The sequence below is a fragment of the Gnatocerus cornutus genome, chromosome 2 (genome assembly GCF_029298725.1).
Source record: "Gnatocerus cornutus isolate USDA-ARS CGAHR chromosome 2, icGnaCorn1.1, whole genome shotgun sequence".
Classification (NCBI taxonomy): domain Eukaryota; kingdom Metazoa; phylum Arthropoda; class Insecta; order Coleoptera; family Tenebrionidae; genus Gnatocerus; species Gnatocerus cornutus.
The window spans coordinates 8,073,040-8,098,668 of record NC_142234.1 but is presented as its reverse complement, the minus strand read 5'-3'; the positions used below and the strand labels follow the sequence as shown (position 1 = coordinate 8,098,668).

At 35.8% G+C, this 25,629-nt stretch overlaps 1 protein-coding gene and 1 pseudogene across 2 annotated transcripts; one reads left to right on the top strand and one right to left on the bottom strand.

Annotated features, from left to right (window-relative positions):
- Positions 1-3,013: 3,013 nt before the first annotated feature.
- On the top strand, positions 3,014-4,565 carry LOC148178567 (adenosine deaminase pseudogene; annotated as a pseudogene).
- A 242-nt stretch (positions 4,566-4,807) lies between these two features.
- Ccn (cellular communication network factor protein Ccn) lies at positions 4,808-23,605 on the bottom strand. 2 transcript variants are annotated; one of them, XM_088029997.1, is made up of 7 exons: positions 23,464-23,605; positions 16,347-16,472; positions 11,679-11,847; positions 9,934-10,025; positions 8,238-8,367; positions 7,567-7,760; positions 4,808-5,826 (listed from the first exon to the last, which is right to left on the bottom strand). In XM_088029997.1, the coding sequence occupies exons 1-7, from the start codon at positions 23,464-23,466 to the stop codon at positions 5,425-5,427; spliced, it is 1,116 nt and encodes a 371-aa protein (XP_087886123.1). In that variant the 5' UTR covers positions 23,467-23,605; the 3' UTR covers positions 4,808-5,424. The 2 variants fall into 2 exon arrangements, with proteins under 2 accessions (XP_087886123.1, XP_087886122.1); XM_088029996.1 differs by having other exon boundaries at positions 7,567-7,763; positions 23,464-23,603.
- Between the last annotated feature and the right edge of the window lie 2,024 nt (positions 23,606-25,629).

Here is a 25,629-nt window from a genome sequence, read left to right as displayed (position 1 = left end):
TTGGTATGCATTTTAGGAAAAGTTTTCCACTATTGTGGGTTGATTATGAGTTCTTTTCTACAACGGCACGCCACTGGTGTTAACATTCGTGTTGTTTTTTTTAAGCTTTCTTGTTACTTTCCAATTTTCATTATGTTCTTTTCTTATCTAGTGATAAATGACTGACGATAAGATATAATGTTTATTTCGCACTTAAGGGGATATCTAACAAACTGTAACGGTAAATTCTGCTTCAAAATTCTGCGTAAAGGAAAAATTATATGAAACATTTTAAACATCCAAATGTCAAAAGTAGCATCTTCCTTCAACCCTCATTATTTGTAGACGGCACACTCTTTTAGTGAGTTACCCATGGTCAGTCTGCTTATAGTTCAGCTAAGTTGGTCTGAGCCACCATAAAATCATAAAAATTAGACGGCAACCGCACCCGGATAGTTTACGGTATTTTGTCATTTATGACGAGACATCTGGCCTGTTTAGGGATGCTGTTCTTGTCGCAGGGTGCAAACTTAAACAAATAACCCTCATTATGTGCACTTGAGGATCTTTTGAAGCTGTTCCGTTGCGGTAGCCCGCAAATTTTTATGCTTTTATGGTGGCTCAGACCAACTTGGCTGAACTATACTACGGTAATAAAACCATAAATAAAAACTACTTCTTAAAACCCCAGCCCGAGTGGTTTAGATTATTATTACCATCATCTTGCGGTCAGGACAATAGTTAATAGTTTTGACTGCACTGACGGCCAAATCATTATTGCCCATGGCCAGTAAATCTTAAATACTTTGATAGTTGAGTCCGATACTTTACAAATTACACCCATGAAACTTAATAATTACAATATCTCATTATTATTATTTAATGTTTATCTTCATAAATAAATAAAATTCCCGAAAAAGAGAGATTTGTGTAATTGCAAAAATTGAAAATAAAAAGAATTAATAGATGCACTGCAATATTCGAATTTTGTCCAAGATTTTTGTGAATGTAACAAAAATGTTGAACATAAATTATAAATAATAATTATATTATGTTGTTTTAGTAATTGATCTGTTTTTTAAAACCTTTAAATTACGAGAAATTTTTCAGTATTTTTACCAACCCAAAGTCATAATTTTGACAACAAGACGTTATACTACTGTCTGGTGGTTCTCAAACTGCGTATGTGTGAATTTTGAAAAGTCTACGCATGTGGAATGCTAAAAATTATTTCGCTTCAGTTGTAAACTATCCCTTCGGCTACAAAATTGATTTATGGCACCTTACCCGCATTTCTACCTACCAGGCAGACCTCTCTGGTACAGAGAAAAGAGATGTCACTGCTAGACAAGGATAACATGTTTCGAATATAAAATTTTCGAAACACGATTTCTCAAAAACTATTAACTTTAAAAAAAATCTGTTGGGTCGAAATTATGTAAAATTAGACTAGGTACGCATGTGGAATGCTAAAAATTATTTTGCTTTCAGCCAAGTTTTCGTATTTAATTAATCAAAAAGTCATTAAAGAATCATTTTACAAAAATTGTATGTATATAGATTCAACATAGTGCACGTTGAACAGATTCATATGCAAAAAACAGAAAGCAATTTGCTCAAATAATTTTCGAGTAATCGTGTTTGGAAAAATACATTGAATTTGCCCTATACTGAAATTTGTTCGATATCCCCTTAAGTTTCAAAGTCTATAACAACATTGTGTAGTTTTGGATGCACACCTTTCGCACTTTCGCCACTAAAATTAAGTTTTTTTGTAAATAATAAATGAAGTTTAAACAATTAAGATAAATAGAAGTAAAATAATAATTTGTTTACCTGTGTACCTATAGCGTTAACGTGACCATACCTAAAATGTAACATATTATGACATGAACTGGAAAGATAGACAAATCATTCAGTGCCATAATATTATGTTACAATTAAGTACACTCTTGGTCATGGAATTTTGAATAGGATTTTTACGTTATGTCAAAAAATGTAAATCATAATTTAATTTAAATTTGGTAGATGTTTTAAAACTTCAACATTGACTTTTTGTGAGGACAAAAAGGTTATTTCACAATTCGCCAAGTCCATTTCTGGATAAAATGCGTTTTCAATTAAAAAAACAAACACAAAAAGGTTTATCGTTTAACCTTGAATTTTGATGGCTAACATTGTACAATACTATCTACAACTATTCAAAGTCCATAATTTTGAAGAAGAAATGTAAAATTCAAGTGATTTTATACCCAGGAACATTTATTCTTATTTTACAGCACCAGTGTTTGACAGATAAAATTTGGACTTTTTTATTACGTTTTAGATCAATATCTCCATCAAATTTTTAGAAGGATTTTTATTTTATTTTCAATGTCTTCAAGATCTAGATCGTAGTGAAGAGTTACTTCGCTTATTCACAGTGGCGTACCTATAATGTTAAACAATGTAATTATTAACAAATGTTAAAAATTAAGTTAAAAATCCTGTTTTAAATTCTAGATATGACCAAAAGTGTACATAGCTTTACAGAAATAAAATTTTCAAAATTCAGAATTAAATAGGCCAAAATAAAAAATGCTTAGTAATTTGTTATGTCACTGCTTAGCTACTTAATCTGCAGGCTAATTACATTATAAATTAAAAAGCATGCCGGCAATTACAAAAATAGATAATGTTGAAAAAACTAGCTTATACCTACTACTACTACTAATAAAGCTTTATCTCATAAAAATAATGTTTAAGAATTAACTAATAATAATAAATGATTAATATTTTTAAAAGAGGTAACCCAGTGAAGAGGTGCACAACAGAAAAGCCAAGCGTGACTGAATTCACCGCAATTTGAAAAAAAACTGATTTTTTGTGATTTGACGATAAAGTGCTAAGATAAAGGGGGTTTTTATTGTAGCTATTCAAATGCAGACGTTAAACCTGTACATTTTTACTACTCTATTATTCTAACCTGTTCGACCTTGGTGTAATCTTAATTGATTTCTTTATCATCACTTGACTATTGCGACAAAAAGTCCTTTCCAAATCTCAGTTTGTATAAAGACAATGAACCAAATAGTAGTTTTGTTTTTTCTCATTCCATACATCTCAGCGGATTTTTGGAGTGATAGAGATGCAATTCTACAAAAAGAGGCCTCCCAACTCATAGGATCTTCCCTCAATCTCACAGAGAAAGAACAAAAAGTAAATGACATACTAATGGATCTCAAGCTGAAGGAGTACGACGAGGCTTTCGCAGATCCATCAAAATTTCTACCGTCGATTCACTTTTTTCAATCAAGAGCAGGAATCGAGAAATCCGAGGTATTTAAGTTTATCAAGAAATTACCAAAGGGTGCATCTTTACACTCACATTCTAGCGCTATGTTGAGTTTTGATGGTTTGTTTAACTTGACGTATATGGAAGGTTTGTATGGATGTGATGACAATGGAACTTTTAAACTGCAGTTCTTGGCTGATAAATTTGGAGATGAAAATTGTAATTGGAAACTTTTGGCAGATTACAGGAAAGATAACACGACTTTTGATAAATTTCTTCGGAGTAAACTGTCGATTGTAGTGGATAATCCTCAAGAGACGTACCCTAGCATTAATGATGTGTGGTCTGCATTTGAAGATATTTTTGATCTTTCCTCTCCAATGCACAAGTACCGCCCGTTTCTTCGTAGTTATCTGTACCAAGTTCTTCAGGAGTTCTACGACGACAATATTATGTATTTAGAAATAAGGGGTTCATTGGGGGAGACTTTTGATGCCAATGGTTGGTACAACGCGTCACAAACAGCGCAACTCTACATTGATACTGTCATCGAGTTTCAACAGCATCATGAGCATTTTGCTGGAATACGCATCATCTACGCTAAATCCAGAAAAGCATCTAACTTGACCAAATACATTTCTTCTTATCTTCAAATTAAAAACGAATTCCCAGACTTAATTGCCGGCTTCGATTTAGTGGGACAAGAAGACTTAGGTGAACCTCTTTCCACTTTTACCAAAGAACTTCTCGAGATCGCCAACGACACGGACTTTTTCTTCCATGCAGGTGAAACCAACTGGTTTGGAACCTCCACTGATGTAAATCTGCTAGACGCCATCTTACTTAACAGTAAACGTCTTGGACACGCTTTTGCCATCACCAAACATCCAGAAGCTCTACGACTTGTGAAGGAAAAAGACATCACCATTGAACTAAATCCATTATCTAATCAAGTATTGAAGTTAGTTGACGATCTTCGAAATCACGTAGGTGCGTACTTGATAGCAAACGATTACAATGTCGTTATTACTTGCGACGATCCCACTTTTTGGGGGGCCAAGGGGTTGAGTTACGATTGGTACATGGCTTTTATGGCGATGACACCACGAGATGGGGATTTGAGGGTTTTGAAGCAGCTAGCGATGAATTCGCTGATTTTTTCCTCGTTGAATGAAACGGAGACGCCCTACCTTTTGGCGGTGTGGGATGGTTGGTGGTACGACTTTATAGAAGACATCTTAGCTACTTATTAATGACGTATTGTGCTTTGTCTTTGGATCAATTCTTAATAAATTGCAGACATAAAATAAGATTTTGATTTTATCTTTTATCTTTTATTTTACTTTATTGTATACTTTGTCATTGCTGTGTCCTTCCTAAGTAATTGTATTAAAATGGTGTATTGATAGCACATGAGCAACACGTGAATTATGTAATTAAAAGTCGTTGAAGGTACACTTTATTTTTAATAGAAATTTTTAGTGAATAAGTGCTACGTTATCACACCGAGTGGCGATTGTTTTGGATTTCTATCATAATAATTAAACAAGGAAGCAAAATTTTGTATAACTTTTATTGGCATTATGTCCATCCTATATATACATACTGAAAATGTACATTATTGTTCGTATCTAAAATCGTAATTATTAAAATAAACACTACATGAATCTATTGGAAATCTACGATAAGATATTGTTATTATTATCACGGCCGCACAGCCGGATTGTGTTCACTGAATTCTTGGAGATTTTAACCGTCAGTCCGTCTTGAAGGTGCACTTGGGGTGTTTTCTTAATAGTACAGTAACATCTACCTCCGTGAAATCCGCCACTTTGTGTGAACTCCTCATCGAAAGAATCTAAAGAACTATCAAGCTCGTGTCACAAAATTTGCCTTACACAGCTATAAATATCGCTTCTAAAGCCAATTTATAGCTGTGAGGAGGAAGTACTTGGTTACGACTAATTACAAAGTAAATATATCACAAACATGGTGGTGGGTGAGTTGTCAAAAAAACCCTTTCGGAGTCTGGCAACTTTACCTTCCACTTCTAACACCAAAGACAACACAAACAACAAGAATGCGAAATGAGACATTATCGAAAATTGGTCCTCGTGAACAAATCGTGAAAGACGTTTCGGTCGTGTGCGCTCCACCTTCATGATATGTGCTCACGGCGCGGCAGTCCGATGCACGCGATGTAGAATCACTTCGCCAGTGCTTGATGTCGGTTCGTTAGTTTCTGGCTCACAACGACACTTTAACACCCACTGTACCGACACTGTCATTAACTTGGAGGCTTTGTCGCTTTTCCAAGACGTGGTGTCTGCCCAGAGATCTTCACCAGGTTCTAAATATTCAGGAAGTAGTTCTGAAGTCACTTCGTCGGGTTGGGGGCCATCACAGATAAACTCTACTTTGACGGTGGTGCTCAGAGATGGCTCACACTGGATACCTGGGATAGGACACAAGCCGCAATATTTGGGGCGGAAGCGTTTTCGGCTGCGACATGGACCAAAGCGGAGGTAGACGGCGGCGCTGAGACGGTGGGTAGCTTTACATTCGTGACCACGCTGAAAAAAACACACAAGGGAGGTTCACAAATGACGCAGGAATTTTTGGTTCAAACATATAGAAAACTTCAATAGTCGAGCTTCTTAGATACCGATGCAATAAGAGTTGTTAGATTTGTTTATATTCTCAGCAGATAGACAGATCGTGACAAATTAATACAGTGACAATCCTCGCAGTCACAGCTGCCATTGGGGTGAACATTGGGGTTCACTGTAAATAGAGCTAACACCAGTAATGTTGTTTTAAACTTTATAATAAGTCTAAATTTTGTCACGAAGCTACATCGTGAGCCTAAGACCCGTTCCAAACAACAACTTTAAATGTTGCTTCCTAATCCACGTAATTTTGCTTAAAATATGAAGGTGTAGATCAAAGTCGAAGCGTAAGCGCATTAAATTACGACTTTAATTAAAAAATGATTCAACTCGTTGCAAAGTGTCTTTGGATCGTGCGAACTTAAAATTAAAACACATTTCTCTCAGCAAACAAAAAATCTGTATGAAATAAAATACGAAACTATTTAACACCCGTTTATAACGCTTAACCGAAAAACAATTCTTTCGCCATTGTCGCGTTCTTGTGTAAGTTAATAAGCTCCCGCATTTCCCGTTTTTCAGCGAATTTCATTTCTCGAGTATTATCTCTCCCTAAGTTTACTCCACGTGTCAGGACTGGGACGTCCTAAATAAGCACTTCATGTGGTCCTGAGCGAATAACGCTTTCTTGGATGATTTATTGCTTAATTATTCATAGCTTCCGCAGTTTTTAGTGGTCCTCCCTTGAGGTAACCGCCGACTCCTTCGTGTTGACTAATGTGTACACAGTATGCCGCGATTCTCGTAATTAATGAGTCCAAATTACACCGAGGAAAAAACTTGCGGTGTTGCGACAATATTTCACTGGAAATTCACCAGGAGAGCGTTAAAACGTTCTTGTCTTTGTTCAGTTTTCATCGAATAAAAAGCTCATCTGAACGTTTCAATTAAAAGCTCGTTCGCATGTCCTTGGCACGTTTCGAATTAATAATTTATCAGGTTTTAGATCGAGGCATGCGCCTAGCTTGGGATTAGTATCACTTTTATAACGTCGCGATTCAAAAGGATAATTTCGAACTTCAAAGCTTTGTAACTTTCAGTTCCCTAAGAACGAAAAAATATTTACAAACTCGCATTCCGCAACGAAGAACTCTTTGAACGTCTCAAACTAGAAACCGACGACTTTTTATTATGTTTAAAATATTTATTAAGAATGGTCTTTGGAATTTCAGCTTTTGTGGAGATTCCTGCCCTGCGTTGGGCAGCTGTGATAAGAACTGGTTATCTTGTTTTCGTGTTAAATTAATCGCAGTGCGAAAAGCTATGTGGGTCATTCAACGAAGAGGCCAGACGGGGTTTCGAAATGGAATTGTCAAATTACAAACCGGAAAAATTCTTTTGATATATGCTACAATAACATATATTTTATTGAAATGTTTCGCGATTGAACAATTCCATTGTATTGACGCTTTGGGAAGAAACTTCAGACGCAGACTCCAGCAAAGAAACATTCACCAGGTAAAGTGCTCTATATACTCTTAACTAGGTAATTTTACGATTTCCTTATCTTTATTAACCAGCGATTTTACACATGTAATTAATTATGTACTGTTGTTCTTTGTAGGTCGTTGCTTTTTACATCCCATTACTATTTTTACCGTTTTTTCTTTAAAGGTGCAATATAAGTTAGTCTTTTTTCCCTACCCTTAGATGATGTTGCTTCTTCCGATGGACTGGTGGCTCAGCTTCCTGACACCTCCTTGTCTGACATATCCGAGTTTCCGTATCGGGCTGGCATCTAGCATTGAGATTCGATCTTCTAGAAGACAATCCAGCTCCACATTCACTGCTACAAGCAGACCACCTGGAGAACGCCGGTTGACACGAAGGCGGTTGCTCTGCTAAAAACCGAAATGAAGATTAATTACAGTCGTAGCGTATTCCCCAAGGTGAGAATACTCCTCTCACAAAATAATTTGACTCCATTACGTGCATTTTTTTGCGCAATTAAGTCTTCCAATTCAGTCATTTAAATGCGCGACCTTTGTCTCGCATTTCCCTGAAATCTTGTCGAGATTTCCATGAAAATTAGGAGCAATTTCGGCGTTTTATTTAAGCTCGTTTACGACGAGGTGGAGTAGTAAGAAAAAGTGTGCTTGAAATGCGAGGGAATGCACCCTTTTACGGGAACTATTTTCGTTGCTTTTTACCGTTGAAATGTGGGAGTACACCGGTTGATGACGAGGGGGAGTAAACCGGTTGATGGTGAGGGGGAGTAGTTTAGAGGAAACACGGGAATTTATAATTCGGCATGCATTTCATTTACGTATCTAATTATTTTGTTCCTGGAGGGATGGTGATTTGTGTTTACATACCGGTCTGGCTGTCGCACATCCATTCCCTACAACACTGTTCTGGAACGTCAACCAAACGGGGGTGTTGGCAGCTTCCCCGGGGTGAAATGTGTTCCTGTGGACAAAGGGATGAACACCCGTATGTCCCATTCTGCGGAAAAAGCAAAAATTTTACATGTTATTTTGTTCAGAATATAATCATATTCATCATCCAACAGTACGTTTTTAGAGAGTCATAAATTTAAAAATAAGTTTAGTTTAGTTGTTACATTATGTAATGATGTCATAAAAGAGCTTTTCATCAAAGTTTGTTAAAAACATTTAATCATAATTTGAAATTTAGAAGTTGGAACACTCGACTTCGTAAAAATGCTCTCTGAAAGCGTTTGATAAAAATCTCATAAAGAAATATTTCCATTTACTCTCCATAAACCAGCATGAGCTCTTGTGCTTCGAAGAACACAAACCTTCACTGTTATGACAGGACGATGGTATTTAGGTTTTCAGTTATTACCTCGTTTCTATGCCGAATTTTTTTGAATTATGCATAAGCTTTAGAAACCGCATAAGCCGCATTTTCGTGATGAATCTCAATTGTAAACAGTCATCTGCGAAGACGGTAGATGTGAACTCCGTGATTTTTTTCTGGTTGTGAGAGATACAAGTTCATTGCACGATAATCGATCTCTCGTTTTGTCGCTGAAAAAACTTTTTCAGAGCGGATTTCATGGAGGAACAACTTCTTAAACTTCCCCGTTGAAATGTTTGGTATATTTGAAGCAAACAGTATGAAAAGTAGAGGACATTATTTCAATTTTTGCGCAAATATTTACCCAGTTTATAATGGAAAGAGTCAACAGCAAGACGACAAAAAACTTGCCTGAAAAATACCAGGAAATCGCATCTGCCTGACAAACATTTTTTAGTCTTTGTTCTGTTTCAAACGTGCAGTTTCAGCAGTCTTTTAAAAATCGTTGGTTCCAGTTCACGAGGTCCTACAAGTTCAGTGAAAAGTCACGAGCCAACAATAAAATAAATCGAGTGGAAAATAACAAAAATCAACGGAATTTTTCGGGCAAAAATGACAGTAGTGCCCGAGTTAATTACCAATTAAAATGAGAGCGGGCTCTCGGGTTTAACTTTTTCAACTTTCTTTTTCGAGACGTTCGAATATAATACTCCCTTGTTGGCTGAATGATAAACTTGTATACTTAAAACTTTATTTGCTGTTTTCATAAAGGGTCTGTTTAAAAGATACACTTGGAAGCATCGTGGAACATAGACTAAATATTTGCGGGAAAACGAAATTAACAGTGGAGCAGTTGTTATTCTTTCTTGTTTAATTTATACTTGTTATATTTTATCAATCGTTTGGTGCGAGCAAGGAAAAAGGTTGAATGTTTCCTAAAGAAGAATGGATAAGTGGTATGCAGCCCTTTATGTGTTTCTTTTTGAATTCGCTCGTTACAATGTCAAGCGCCCTTTTATTCTGCAAACTGGAATAAGATTATTCAGAAAAGTTGGTCGGAATTGGGGTGTGGGCGCAGCCGAAATAACTCTGTCTTTTCTGATGTCAAACTTTACCATTTACGTTGAAAATACGGATCTGGGTCTTAAAATATTCATTTTCAGAGATCTTCTCCATGGCAGTATAATTTTGCGCCAACGTTGTCGTCCCTCTCCGATTTAAATATTAAAATAAAATTATAGGACTCACCTGACAAGCACACTGAGTGCGACAATCCAAAGAGAAGGTCTCCCCGTGTTCGTAGGTTTTGTTATGGACAATACAGGGAACGCCTGTAGACTCTACAACAAAGACATTCGACAATGCTATATTCCAATCCTGGTATCAAAGGAAATTGCATTTGGTTTGGAAACTTTCCACAATTGAGATTTCCAATAATATTCAGTTTCAATATTTGCGTTTCCATTTCGGAAAGAATGGATCCGGAAAGCAATACTTCCAACTAATTTAATAACACCGAAGCAATATCAAGTTTCGGGAATTAACAAGAAGAAAAATTATACAAACTTTACAGTGGTTACTATTAAAACTTTTCGACACGCCACAACCATAATTTCATTGTAAAGCCGTTTCGAGCAATTTTATGAGAATTTCCGACAAGTTTTTACGGGGTGGAAATAAAACTTTAATGTGATACATTAATTACTATCGACCGAATTCTGACAGTGTTATCCTTTCAACAAGTAAAACCCGTGACAGATTTGTTCTTGCTCCAAGCAAATCCTTTTCGCGCCATTTGAATGAGGACATAACAATTACGTTGCATTAAGCCGCAACGTCGCCTAATCCTTCGGAACGAAAAGTAATCTGACAGCTGAGTTTATCGCCGTTCTTTGTCCTCGTCCTTTTTTTATCCTCAGGCGGATCCGACAGGATATGCATATGCTAAGCTTTCTTGATGGAATTTCGATTTTATTAGCAGCGCCTCATTTTATTGCAGATGAGTGTAGTACATGTGTCACTGCGGATTTTCGGGCACACGTGTAAATAAGCTATCAGGTGCACCCGTACGAAACAGAGAGAAGAGATAATCGGATTGCGGCTAGCTTTTGATGCAAAGCTTTGATAATTTTCGATGAAATTTAACGTTTAGCGAGCTGATGTTGTTAGGGACAATGGAAATTGTATGATTTCACAGCGAAAATCGTCATGGTGGTATTAATTTATCACTGTTAATTATATTATGCAAAGCTTGATATAAAGACCGACATTTCCATGGTGGTGAAATAATACAATTGAATTTTATTCCTATCTCAAAAATTTTGATTTTAATTATTATATCTTTGCCACTGCAATAGAAAACATCGGTGCACTCTATGTAACTATTTCTTGCAACTTCGTCTTGATAAATTGTGATAATATTTTTTGGTTTAATCAGCGTTTTTCATTCTCTTTGCTCTGGCCGGCTTAAATCGTCGCGATTTAATTACACTCTATATTCTTTACCACCCGAGGCACAGGCGTGCCTCCAACACACTTCATTAGACCAGAAACTAGCTGAAGAGCAAAAACGAGAAACGCTCGAGGCTTTTCACAGTTACGTCGTTATTTTGTAATACAAACGACCAGAATAGCTGAAAGGGGCGAGAACAGTAGAAGAGAAGTTACGGAGAGCTTAAGTGTTAACATGTCTCGTATGCAAGCCCAGTACTTGTTTTTTACAAACACGAGCTTATCTTGTTGAGGAGAAAATCCAACTATTAATTACATCAGGTACATTAATCTCTTTATAACAGCTTCTAGACAGTTCATTAAAATACGCTTTGCATAAATTTCGAGCAAATATTTCAAGCATAGTCTTTTCGGAGATGTCTTTTTCTGTCAGACGCGTGCCGAGACGCATTCCATTCTAATTAAAATCGCAATAAATTTAAGCTGAATTGTTCTGGAACGGCTTTGGTGGTGTAATTAATTGGATTGAGCTTTTTCCTTACCTCTACATACGCCCTCTGCATCTCCGTGTTTGTACCGGCATACCAAGCCCCGTTGCATGTCACAAGGCCGGTCCTGGCTGCAGGGCTCACCTAGTTGTCGAGGGCACTCCTCACATTCTCTGCAGACTTCCTGACCCACTACAGGACACGTACAAGGATACGGACACTCCTGAAACCCACAATGATAACTTTGAAGACGGTCCTGTAAACAAGGGTTGATGAGGGTGCAGAATCTACCTTGTGGGGTTCCAGAAAACAAATGGTTTTTTGATTGAAAGTGAATTGGTGTTTTAGAAAAGTTGATGGTGAAGATGTTATAAAATTTTTATTTCCGGTAGTAAAACGCCACGAGTTTATGCGAAGAATGGGATCATTATGGAAATATCTTTGTGTCGTATCAGCAACAATTTTTCAGGGAGGGAGAAAAGCACGAACGCGTTTGATGGCGGCAAGGAAGTCACGGAAAAATGGAATTTGGCTAATTTTCGAGTGGAGGCCAGGGATTTTCAGAGGGCGGAGTTTTATGAGGGGATTTCAACATGTGTGTGGAAAATGGAAAATTATATCAACAAGCCGGAAGAAATATTCTAACTAAAAGGAAAATAATTGAGTTTTCCAACTAATATTTGTTGTAAAAAGTTTTTCAGCACCGGGGGAAAACCACATCTGCATTAAAATAACAAACATTAATTTAAAAAAAAAGAGCGCATCCGCCACTTTTCCATAAAAATCTCATTTCAAATGTAAAGTTTTTTAGAAAAAAAAAAAACATTTGGTTTACAATTTGGTTGACTGCATCTCTCAATTTTATAACTGAAATTTCAATTTGTTTGCAATTCCTGACAAACCCGTCAAAACCAGATGTTTAAAAATCAATAAGTATAATTTATGCTAAAATTAATTTTACTTAATTTAATCACGTTTAACTTTCTCTTTTGTAAATTTAGCAAAGGTCTTGAAACATTAAACCTTAAACACAACACCTCCCCTTTTTCTTTTTCTTTCGCCCCATCTCCCCCGCCAATGGTCCGGTTAAACTGATAAAGTTTCTGCGGCTTGTGCCCCCTATAAATCGTTCACCCGTTTAGGAAATGTCGCAGCGGTCTGTATAAATCTCGATTTAAGTTGTTCGCGTGTAATCCTGCAGGAGATTGCCTCCGCACAGGTGCGCCCCAATTTCCCCCCGTCGACATTTGATGGATGAAAGACCCCCGCGATCTACTCCCTTGCTCACTTTTCAGCTGATGCTAGGCAATTATCTCGTTTTTTGTTTGCATCCGCTTTTAATTATGCCCCTCGAGTGTCTTGCGAAACAAGCGAAATTATTAGCTTGGGCCCATAGAATTCTCAATCCGGACCTTAATTGCATCCCCGGCGCTTTCTAATTAACCGGAGTCGAATTTTCTTCGAACCGGAGGGATTTTAGTGAGCGTCTAACATTAATTACTTATTTAATCAATAGGGGCAAGTGTCGAACGCGGTTTTAATTGTTTACGTTTCAAACACAATTCACGCAAAAGTAGGATTTTTCGCCGATAAATACCGGAATTTATAATGCACATCGAGCTTAATCCAAGCTTTAATATCAAGCGTTGTTCCGTGGATTTAACGCGGCAGTTTGTTATGTGTGACGCCATATAATTTATTAAAAAGAGCTTTTTACAGTTAATAAAACCCAGATAAACGCGGCGCTCTCATTGTTGATAAATTAATGCGGATAATCATCCTGGTGTACACGCCACTGTAAAACAATAAGTTCGCGGTTGCTGGCTGAAGTTTGAAAAATAAACGACGGAAACTTCGTTTCGACAAAGTTTTTCTACACTTTTTTTGATAAAACTTCAAAGCTTATATTTCTTCGACGCGGAATTAACAAGTTTGATCACAAGGATGACATTTCTTCGGAGGCAGAGATAACGAATTTTATCAGAGATTCTCATCAGCATAATTCCAAATTCAATTTATGAAGAGAGGAAATCTGGAAAGGATGTGCTGATACACAGAAGTGAACTGAAGCGAAAGGAAAATTAATCAATTTTAAAATATTTAGTTAATACTGTTGAATTCGAGAAATAATTTAATTTTCTTTTTTTATTTGTCACGGAAAACAACCAAATCATTCGCTGGTTTTAAATAATTAAACTTTAAAGTTAATTAATGTTTTTATTTAATATCGGTGGATGCGCCGGGGCTACAAAAAGTGTAAAAAACGAACTAAAACAATCGCGAATGGTGTTACTATTAATATTAAATTTATTTTTGCCAGAATGTGTGATTAAAAACTATTATTTGTTTACAAATGGAAACTGTAAAATTGAAAATAACACAAACTACCATTCTAAAATACAAAAAATCAATTTGCCTTCAAAACATAGTATTTGAGGAGATTTTTTTCAAAAAAATTGTTTTGTTTATTGTTATTTTGCGAAACTTTTAATTTGCTGCATGTTCAGGACACGTCTTTTTCTCCACATTGTTCCGTTCAAACTTTTAATGAACGCTTCGAATTGACGTCTATACCGAAATATTAGAGTTGTCGTCGGCAAAAGCGACACGCTGCGGCCTCAGAATTCGATTAAGCTTCAATTAAAAGTTTAATTTTTACGAGCCCCGTCCTTGTTCTTTATTCAATTAAGACTGTAATTAGAAGCGCCGAAAGCAATTCATGAAAAGAAATAATAATTTTACCAAGTTTGGTCTGTTTTCGGAACACAACCGTTCGACGAAAACTAATTATGGCTTAGATTTGGTTCATATGTTAATTTCTATGAGATAGAGTAGCGAGGTGCTTTCATTTATGAATTATTTATTTCTGAATTTGCATGTGCTGATGGAATGATTTTGCGCTGTTTGGTCCTTATTTGTGTAGATATTTTCCTCAATGAATGGACCTGAGGCCGAGTCCTTGTCACATCGACTCCTCATTAGGATAGAGTCCTGATAAGACCCGGAGAAATCCGGGGCCTGAATGTAATAAAGTCCAGAGTTCTCCCGAAAACTCATATCATACTGTATTTAACGCCTGTTCGCTAGATTAAGGAAATGTTTAGCTCCTTCGTCCTTTTCGACGACGTTTCGCAATTAATTTTCTCGTTAAGTTGAAATTCTCCGCGCGTCGAAAAAATCTATAAATTGGATTTTTAAATGTCCGGAACAAAAACGTAAATTGTGTCACTTGTGAGGTTGATGGATTGTCTGTGATGTTTGTAATGTCATATTTTTGTTTTTGTCGTTTATTGGAAGCCGACATGAAATATTAATTTATTTTTTCGTGTTGTGCCGATCCATTCGGTGCGGAAGACTTTTTAAAGCTCGTTCTGGTTAAACGCTTTTTGCGCTGATTGGACATTTCAGGCTCTACATAAACTGAAAATATCTACAGTCGAATCGTCTAGACTCGATAAAACCAAGTGGTAAAACATATTGCTAGCGTACAAGTTTTGTAATGGAATTTTGCAGAAATCAGCAGCGCTTCAGAGTTAAACTTTTTACTCTTAAATCACATTTTGTCACAGGAAATGTTTCAAATCTCGCAACTGCAACAAATTTGTAAACTGCACAGAAAAAGTGGTTAAATGTGCCTTATGATTGTATGTCAGTGTCTATTCTTTTAACGTAATTTTTTTATACAAACAGTTTTCCTTTCATCACAATGGCCGCTTTCGCTGCTCTTTCTAATGGATTAAACGTTCGCTAAAATCCCTGTCACAATTCTGCCGAAAATTTTATTCTTTCGTCAGCAACAATGATTAATGTGCATCGCCATTAGCACCCAATGTGGGTGTATCAGCTGTTTAATAATCCAATACATCAAAACCCAAGCGCTTCCCAACCCCCAATTAAAATTTCATCGTGTCGTTATTTATTTTCTCTCGTCTCTAGAGCTACCGTAATGAATAAATCGCTGTGTAACAAAAATAAAAGACGTTTCGTGTCCTACCCGGAAATATCGACAGTCGGGGTTCCGAGAACAGACGCAAAAAGAGGGTTGCCAGGAATTCTAATGAGATACAAATGACTAGAGTCAACCGAATTCCATCGATCCTCGTGTTCAACATGTTCTCTTATCTGCGCCCTTAATGTATCGCTCCATTTATAACGATTTTGGCGTTTCGGGGAGAAGTGGAGGTGCGTCTGTAGATATGTGGAGGACAAATGAGCAGTTGAAGAGGGTGCGAAGAAAGTGCCCGTGAGGGAAAAGCAATATTTTGGGCAATTTTTGCACAGTAAAAGCCAAGAAACTTCGTACAGCGTTTATCACTTCTTTACGAATTGCTTCGTTTTGAATTGAAATTTATGAAATTCAGATTTATTTTTAGATTTCCTGCCCATCACAGTTCAAATTCGTTATGCAAAGCTCTTGTGTTGCATTTTCACATTTTTATTATTTATGAATGATTATTATGATGAACATCCGTCCGTTTTTCATTATGAATTTTTAAAAATCGAGTCGTAGTTTGTTTGTCAAGATTGCAACAAACATACTCTCAACTTTTCTATTTATTCTCCTGCAAATAATTTGCAAATTATTTCTTTTAATCAATAATAATCCCTTTGTGTTTGTATAGCAGAAATCAGAAATTATGATGGCTGTCCACCGGAAGCCGGAACTCGAATTTTATCTTCCGGGGAGCTTCCTCCCCGGTAATGGCTTCTTCGAGAACTTACCGTGTCGGCATAGATGACGGTCCCTCGAGAACGAAGATCCCGTTTGCGGTGTCTGTCGGCTCTCACAGTCCAAGATGCGACGACAAAAGACAACAGAAAGAGAACACAGCAGAGCGTTTCGTCCTTCTGAAAAAAAAAGTTTTTTGAATTAGCGAATGGGATTTGCTGAAAAATATGTTCTTTTCGCTAGACATAAAGTGTGGAAAAGAGACAAAATTAAAGGGAAATTACGATATTACGTGCCGGCGGAGGTGTAGGAGAATAAAAAAGATGCGTGCTGAAATTAGGGGTGTTTCAGGTTTTCAATTTTAGGGCGAGGAAAGGTTGGATGTAAAATATAATTTTTTATTTATGAATAAGTAGTGAGAAAAGTGATTTCCCTCGTTAGCAACTTGAAAATTTTCAATTAATGTAGTCTTGTTAAAATGGTTGAAGTGAAGCAAAAATATGCTCCTTTGTTGGCGCACTTTGCGTTTTCAAACGGAAAACAATCCACAGCAATTATGAAATACAAGTTTCCTTTCATTTCACCTTTTTCCAGCTCACAAAGCACCGGAAACGCTGCTTTACAACGCAATAATAAATCCCAAGAGTTTCCTGGATTAATATTTGAGCCCAAAAATATAAATTTAATATTTTCAGATAACGATAATTTCCTCTGTTGAGTTCTTAGCTTAAGCCGCGCTCCATAAAGCACATTTTTGGCCCTATTCCATTAAATCCTTAAATAACCCTAGAAAATACTGCTACGACTCCATTACACCCTCCATGCATTCCAAAGGATCATATCCTTCCAGAATGCTATTTTTTCTATAGCTCCACTCGGAAACTTTATTCTTTTCCTGCTCCCAACTGTCCTTTTTAAATCCGCTTTCATAATAGTATGCTCCTGCTAATTAGAGTCTTTACGTTTGATCCGTATTAATCAGTGCGAATCCATTTTTTGTTATACCGAATATTAAAGTCGCCAGACCATACCAACATCTGCATCAAATTATCCGAAACTTCCTAAATAACGAGCGGACTTTGCCAACAACACAAAAGCACGTACACGTAAATATTTCCTGCCGAAGAAAACCCATTCCAAGGCGAAAATGGAAATTGACCCTTTCACGTTCTTGTGAAGTTCACAGATTAGTTCATCTCGAAAAACTTGAACCAAACAAAAATAATTTATGTTCGTGAACTCTCATCGAAGAAATTAGATAATATTCGAGTTTGTTTTTCCAAGCTTATGCCACGGTCTCGACATGTTTCAATATTTCACCAGAAAAAATGGCTACGTCTTCTTGAGAAAATTTATGACAGTGTTTGCTGGCAGGAATAGTCAATTAATCTTATCGGTGCCGAAAACGAGGAACATGTCGATACATGAAGGGAACTTTTGGCGTAAAATGTATCTTTACGTGTGCATTAATTAAATCCTGCTGTTGCAGCGATGCATACTTCAGCTTGCAGAATTGTGAAGTCAAACAATGGATGTCTGTTGTTTGTTTCACGCACATCCTGTTAAACGACAGCTTTCGCTACAATAATGAAGCTTTGACATCTGATTAGAGAAGTTTGTTGAATAGGGTTAAAGAGAACACCTGAAAGGAAGACAGTGTTTGTTGAGGGAGTGGGGTGTTTTATGATAGCACACTTGTCAAAGCTCGCTTCTAGAGACGAGCTTTGTGGCCTACAAAGCTCGGTGGAACTGCAAAGGATAAATGGACGCTTATTTTATAGGAATTATGTATGGGGAACCATTGATGTTGAAAAAACATGAATATGAAATGTTAGAAAGATAGCAGGTTTAAATAAAGTGTCCCAGCTGAAAAATAATTCAATTTTGTAATAAAAATAAGACTTTTGGATCAAATGAAATTTTTAGTTGGTTTTCTGAGGGAATAATTCATCCAAAAATGTTTTGTTTTTATTTATTTGGTAAAACATTATGATTATGAGGTGTTTATGCTTGTTGACATATCGATCCTTAATAGCTTTTTTATTAAGTAAACTGTTTTTATCATTGTGACTATTATGGTTTAACAAGAATTAGGTAGGTTTGTTAAAACAATGAAATAATCTAAAAATATAGAAGTACATAATATGTATTTATTTATGGAACTCGGGTCAGAAGTGAATTGTTTTTTCACTGAACGTGCTGCTTCGTGTTTCTTAATAGTAGGTCTATTAAAATACAAGTTTCATAAGACATGGGTATTGGCGCAGTTGTTATAAAATTAGAAAACAAGCGGCAAGACGAGATTTTAAATTGTAGGAACAAGTGCGCCAAACTGTCTTATAAGATGGGTATTTTATAGGAATACTATTTTTTCTGTTAAGGCATTATTTTAAGGTTTTTTTAACATTAAGGAAATTTTTGTAGAACGGTTAAGTTGTGGAAAAGTCATTTAAGTGTCATCTGACATTAAAATATGTTTATTATTATTTAATAAATGTCGGAACTTTGATAATAATAGTGTTTGCACACTGCGAGATTTTCGTGAAACTTTTTAGCCAATAAACCGTCCAAACCAGAATGATCACTGTCATGTGTAATTTTCAAATCTTCTACTAGATGACGCCACAACAAAATAATCTTTATATCGATTTTAAAAGCGGAAATATCATCTTAAATAATAAAATAACTTGTGTAAATAACATTTTAGTGTATAATCGTTACAATTTAGTGTATAATCGTTACGTTGCTTTCCTTTCTTTTTAAATGTCGCTGAGCATTTTGACTGACTGACTATTTTGTCGCACTGCTGAAACATTTTACACTTTACAGATCGTTCGTCTACAATTGAAAAGTGTGCTTTGCGAGTTAAGAGACCAAAAATGATTTGTTAATTGTGTTTAAAAAACGCCAATTTCAGATGATTGGAACAGATGTATTTTATAAATTAAAATAAAAATATTGCAAGAACCTGCAAAAACTTGGCATGTTTGATCAAATTATACTAAAAATAAGTGATTGTTTTCTTTATGTTTACAAAGCAATGCTACTTTTGCATATTATTTTTATGAAAATCCAAGTCCACCACATTTTTTCTTCTTTTGTTAACGAAACCCACATCAGCAAATTTCTCCCTTGCATGTTTGTCACTCTCAATAACAAAGTCACTATTTCACGCCTCGTCACGAAGCACCCTCTCAATTCCTCGAAACTTTCCCTTTACCTCAAAATAAAATAAATAAGAATCGGCGCTCCAATTAAGCTCCGAAAGAGCTTCCTTCGTGTACAGCACTTCCTGTTAGCTTTTCCTCTGTTATTAATTTTTTTCGTTCCGGGACTAGTCGAGAGTAGTTTTCTAAACGATGATTTCCGGATAGAATAGACTCAATAATCCTCGAGAACTACATCAATATTAAAGCTCGAGGCTAAGAATAAGTCTGTCATATAAAAGCGAAAGACACTGAGAATCCAATGCGGTTTTGGGTGAAACGAGGCCATTGGATGTGGTATTGTATAAATATTGTATGACAATGCAGACTTACGATGTTCTAAATCCAGGAGGGACATTACGATGAATTTCTTTCGGTTTAGAGAGTTTAGCGGAAAGAAGTGGTAAAAAATTCATTAGGTTTTTGGGGAGAATAGTGGAATTGCCGCAATGAAAAAATGTTTAAAAATTTGTTACCCAAAACCAAGATAGTAAAATCTAGGAAATGACCCGTCGAAAAAACCGTTTATTTTTCCACTCTAAATCCCAACCTTTCTTATCCTTTATGCGGTAACTTTATCTTGCATTTAACATTAGGAAAATTGATGCACTTCTTCGTAGTCGATGGAGCATCCCCATGCCTATAACTCACAATGTAAGCTCCAAAAAATGCTGTTATTTTTTCCAGTTCATTGGTTAAAAGGACAAAAGCTGTTTTGGTGAACCGAATAACGCGCAGTTTTAGCAGAACATATTTCATTTAGCAATTTTAATAAAAACTAGCGCGAATTCGAGTTGTCGGGCCAAAAGAGAGAGTTTTGAAGGAGGATTACGCTAATACCGACACAGGCGGTCGTTCATGCATGCTAACAAAGCCTGTGGTATTACATCGAACCACGACCAGGACAATGATACAGTGTTTAGCGCAAATGAGCTGTGAAATGAACGGCGCAGCAAGGATTCCGCATCCTGTCGACACCCGACTACAAGGGTAATAACGGCACTTAAGTTGTGATGGATTGGGTTGTGAAGAGTATTGGAGGCAAGGAACGGGAAACAGGAAAGTGGTGCTCTGGAAGAAATTTTACGAAAATTTAAGTAAGAACAGGGCTAAAATTAACAAGAAATTATTAAAAAAAAATAAAACTGCATCCGCAGCAAGCCCAGCAATTTATAAAGTTAGCAAATTGCAGCTTTAATCCTTGCACCAATTAGCGACTCCGCATTAACTCGAGCTTTGCCTGTTTAGAATTTGTGGTTCAAATATGAAAGTTTAATGGAGATTCAATAAACCTAAAATTGAAAACGCCCGTTATTTTTTTGTCCGTTCAAACAAACAAAAGTCCTTAAAAGTTTGCTTTTGCAAATCTAACTTGCCTCCACTGACAACGAAATAACTTCAGATGCTCGAGTTTGCGTTTCCTGAATCAACAACGTCGATTTGGCAATGGGAGTGTTTGGTCAGCGCTCCCGAAGGATGAGAAGTGGCCGCGATGGTCAGCTTGCGGTTACCTTTGTCCCTTATCAAGTCAAGCCAAATGTTGTTATGCTTAAATAAACAACCAGTTTAATTAAACATCTGACCGTAATGTTTTGCTTTCGGTTTTACAACCTGACGGTTTTTGGGGGTAAAATGAGAAAGTTGGAAGGATTGATTAAATTTTTCGGATACAAAAAAAGAGCAAATCGTGACAGAAATTGAAAAGTGGAGTATTTTGCCATATGTTGGAACAAAGAGGTTTTAATATTATCAAACACGGGGAAATTTAGTAAACAAGACTAATTAATTACTCTTATGCCCACGTAGTTTTCCTTTTTAAATTATAAAATGTACACAACATGGCCATTAAATTCATTTTTACAAATTCATACCGCTCTCTTGTTTTGTTCGCTCTGGGTCTACGTCGAGACCAATTAATTGACCGGCTCTCATTTAATTATTTAAAAATTGAGGTGTTTTCGAGCAGGATGAAAACCTACCAACACTTGAGAGTTTCGTGTCGGAAACGGTTCCAGGAAAAGGGTGAAGATAACCGTGGAAAATAATTTCAGGAAAATTGTTTTAGGCTGAATTTTAAGTAAAAAGGACACGGATTACAGCAAGTGACGTGAATTTTAGTGTGCTTGAAACGTTTTTTAACAATCGCTCTCAAATTTAATATTCAAGCTGTGGACAAAATCCGCACTCATTTTGACAAAAATAATTTTGAAAGATATTGGTGATATTATTTAAATATTGCAAACCCACAGTTTGCTCATTTCAAATAAAAATTCCGTTTGGCTAAAATGTCGCCTTTTAACTTCGCCAAGCCATTAATCCTCCCCCAAACTCCCCTGAAGACAACATCATTAAACTTTCCAGATCCTTTGCAATATTTCTGAAGTGCCTCCTTTCTTTGCAACATCATCACTTTATAAATCTGAACAATAACGACGCTCGTAATAAGCATCCCGACGCCAACTCTAAAAACGGACAATGGCTTTCAAGTAATCCTCGTTGTAATGTGGCAATTATCGAACTATATTCTTTGAATTAACACTTTTGCATTACCATTTTCCAATGTAGCACGTATGGTACGGCCTTGATAAAGTTTTACGGCGCTTTTCCACGATCGATGCCTCGACGGCGCAATAATCGACGAGAAAACAAAGTATGATTTTCACATGACCGAATCAGAAGTTAAAAAATCAGATTTCCATATTTAAATCTGATCGAGTGAATGTTACGGGTCAGATTTTCTGAAAATATGTCGATAGCGCCAACAGGTGTTCGAATTCTGCGACTGGAATTAGTGCATGTAACTTGAGTTAAAACTTTCAATTATTGTAGGGTTTCATTGTTTCCATTTTTAGTCGCATGCAAGCATCGATCCAGCGACCTTGGTGAAAGACGATTTCAGTTTGCATTATGGTTTCTAAACATGAAAAAATACTCAAATGTTGGTATTTTAATTGGGTTGGGAAATGACCGAGTTGGGTTCAAAATTACACAAATTTGTTGTGTAATTAAAAATATGGTTGGACAGACTGTGGATTTTTTGCGGTAATCACCAATCGATAATTTGCTGGAAGTGGAGATAATAGGTTTTGTGCTAAAATATTAAATTTTACGACTACGTTGTAAGAGAGGGAAAAGTTTGGGCATTAATTTGACAAGAGATGCGATTTTACCACCGTGTAAAGAAGATTACAAAAGTTACTTCATAGTTGGAACTAATGTACACTGTGATATGTTAAAATTTCGTAATCCAGACACTAACAAGGCAAAAGGTTTAGTTAGGTAAAAAGAATTATGTCATATCTAGTACAATTCAGAAGAACACATAAATACACAAATCTATTAAATAAAATACAGTGTTTGTGCTTTTAGGTACCAAATTTAGAGCGTAAACAAATGTTTGATTAATTGAAGAAAAATTTTTATAACATTTTTGGTTTTCTGGAATTAAACATGAACTCCAGTATTTTTAATTTTGTGGTCCACCGCTTGAGGACGACTGGTTTGTCTACAATAATCATTCATAAAATCGTTTGCACTGCAAGCTAACATTAAATATTAAGTTGTATAAATAAAAATTCAATACAAACAAAAACAATTAATTAAAAAATTCACATATTTCGTTTATAATTTTTAGCAATAAAAATGTAGGTCATTTATTTATTAATAAACATTAAACTAGTGTTATTTCTTATAAATCACAAATTTTATTTAGATCTAATCTAAAATCATCATCGTTTACAATTAAAAATGATTGACAATTAATTAATTTAATTTACATCGTCGGATTCTTTGTAAAGAAAAACTGACTGTAAACTGATTGAACCGGTGCAAAAAGTGTCCCAACTTATAAATCGATCCTGAAAAGTTTCAATTTCCACTAGAACAAAACAGGACGAATGTAATTATTTAACTCGGTAAAAATGGTGGATGCGCCGGGCAAATTTCAATTTTAACCGTGTCTTACCATTTTCTCTGTAACTTTTTCTCTTTCAAGCAGCACTCATTCTCCGTACCATAGACGCCACTTTCACGTGTATATGAGTCGTCGCGACGCTCGGCGCTCTCGAGTGCACTGCACCGAACGAAACGTCGTGACGACGTTGTGTCTTTCAACGCATGCTCGTAGCCGCAACCCTACCACTGGTGTGTTGCCGTGCCAAGAATTTATAAACTCTCTGTTTACATTCTTTCACTCATGAATCGTCGGTTTCAACACGGACGAGGCAAAAAGAGTAAATACTTGGGAGTTTTATGATGCTGTTAGGTGTTGCCAGCAATCCGAATACATGCTTGGAATTCTGCAAAAAACGAAGAAGATTTGTAATTAGAGCCACTAAATGGTTATTTTGTTGGAAGCGCATTTTGGCGATATACCAATAAGTTACACTGAATGAAATAAAAATACCGCAAGCTGTGATTAAAATGTATTTAGTAGTTTTGATGCAAGCACGCTGCATTTAATTAGTTTGTTTGATAAATGACGTAGTGGACTCGCGAAACAAGTTGGGATGGGAAAAATATCATTAATGATCATGTTAGCTTGTCACACGTGTTCAGTCAACTAAAGGTGTACTATTTTCATTTTTACATTACATTTTACGCTTAACAGATGACTGGAACGGTATTTCTTTAAAAGAAACATTTTTTTTCTGTAGTGTGGGAGCTGGTGTGTAAAATATAATATTTTTTTATTCCAGACTTTGTATTAAAGACAAATTAAGTTTTCAAGTTCCACTTAGATACACTTTTTAACGAATTTTTAAATTTTCACTTTGAAATTGAAATGTGATGGTTATAAACCTCCCGTTTTATTTACACAACATTTTATGTTGAAATAAATTACGAACAAACTGTAAACTTTATCTCCATAATGCATGTCAATTGAAATTTCGAAAATTAAACGAACTAAATAATTACATTTTTTTTGTTAACAAATTGAATTTTAGTGCTATTTAAACATTTATGATTTACAAATCGTTTTTCACCATTTATGAGTGGAATTGACCATTTTTACAGTTTTTATAAATACATCGCTGTCACAAATATTTTTTATTTTCGATACAGTACATATTTTTATATTTTTATTTAGATTTTTGATTTTGGTTGAGTAATCTAATCTTAAAACACAATTTTTGTTACACGAAACTATACTTTTCTTTTTGTGAGTGAGGTTGTAAGTTTGAATATAAGTTGAAGTTGCATAACTCCGTATAGATTTTTCTTGTTAATCCTTTAGCTGTCGCTTATTCATCTCGATTTCCATTCAAATGCAGCGATAAAATGCCTTATGCAATTCAGTGCACTTGACGTCTCAAAGCAGCACTTGGAACATGAATAGCTAGAGCAACACATACACTCAACAATAAATTGATCGCTTTCTATTACCCGCTGCTTGACAGAACTTAATGCCTATAACCGAAAATTATTGGGTGTTATAGAACGTCAAGTTGAGCGTAATCAAGAGTTATTGACGATTAAATTGCTTCCCAAAGATCGCTGTTAACTCATCGAGACGCATTGTTTATTCTTCGTCGACAGCTTGAGTTCTAATTGTGTTATCGTCGTTAAGGAATCTGTAATATTATGATCTCACTAAGGTGATAAAGAAGGGAAAAGGGAGAACCGTAAAACTGATCCAGCCAAGTGTAAGATATTTATCTTCTATGCTTCCTGTGTAAAGGGAAACGCAAAGACGTGATAATGATGTAATCAAATTGATAGCTCACTTGCCTACTGCGCTTAACGACGACATTTGAAATATTTTCTCGTTTGTATTCATCTTTTAGCTTTCCAACACCTGAGCAAAAGCCATAAAGCGTCTTTGCTGAACCATCCGGATTAATAATTAACTTTAACATTGTTCTTCATAAATCTCAGAAATCCATCATAGACTTAAGAAAACTTATACATATTTAACAATATTATTTCAATATGTTGATTACACAAAATATCTGGTCTGGTTAAATGTCCATGGAGGTCGGGTCGAAATTAAACAAAAATTTACTCACTGGCTCATTGAGGGGAGCTTTTTATTTGTAGGTTTTTTGCATAAACGTGTTTTGTAACATCATTTGAACAAATACATAAAATTGATTTCAATGATAACATAACATACTAATTTTTTTTAATG

Coding starts and splice junctions, on each gene's coding strand:
- Ccn (XM_088029996.1), bottom strand. Junction 10,026..11,678: donor TGCAGAGGGCGTATGTAGAG/GTAAGGAAAAAG, acceptor TCTTTGTTGTAG/AGTCTACAGGCGTTCCCTGT. Junction 8,368..9,933: donor GCACTCAGTGTGCTTGTCAG/GTGAGTCCTATA, acceptor CTTTTTCCGCAG/AATGGGACATACGGGTGTTC.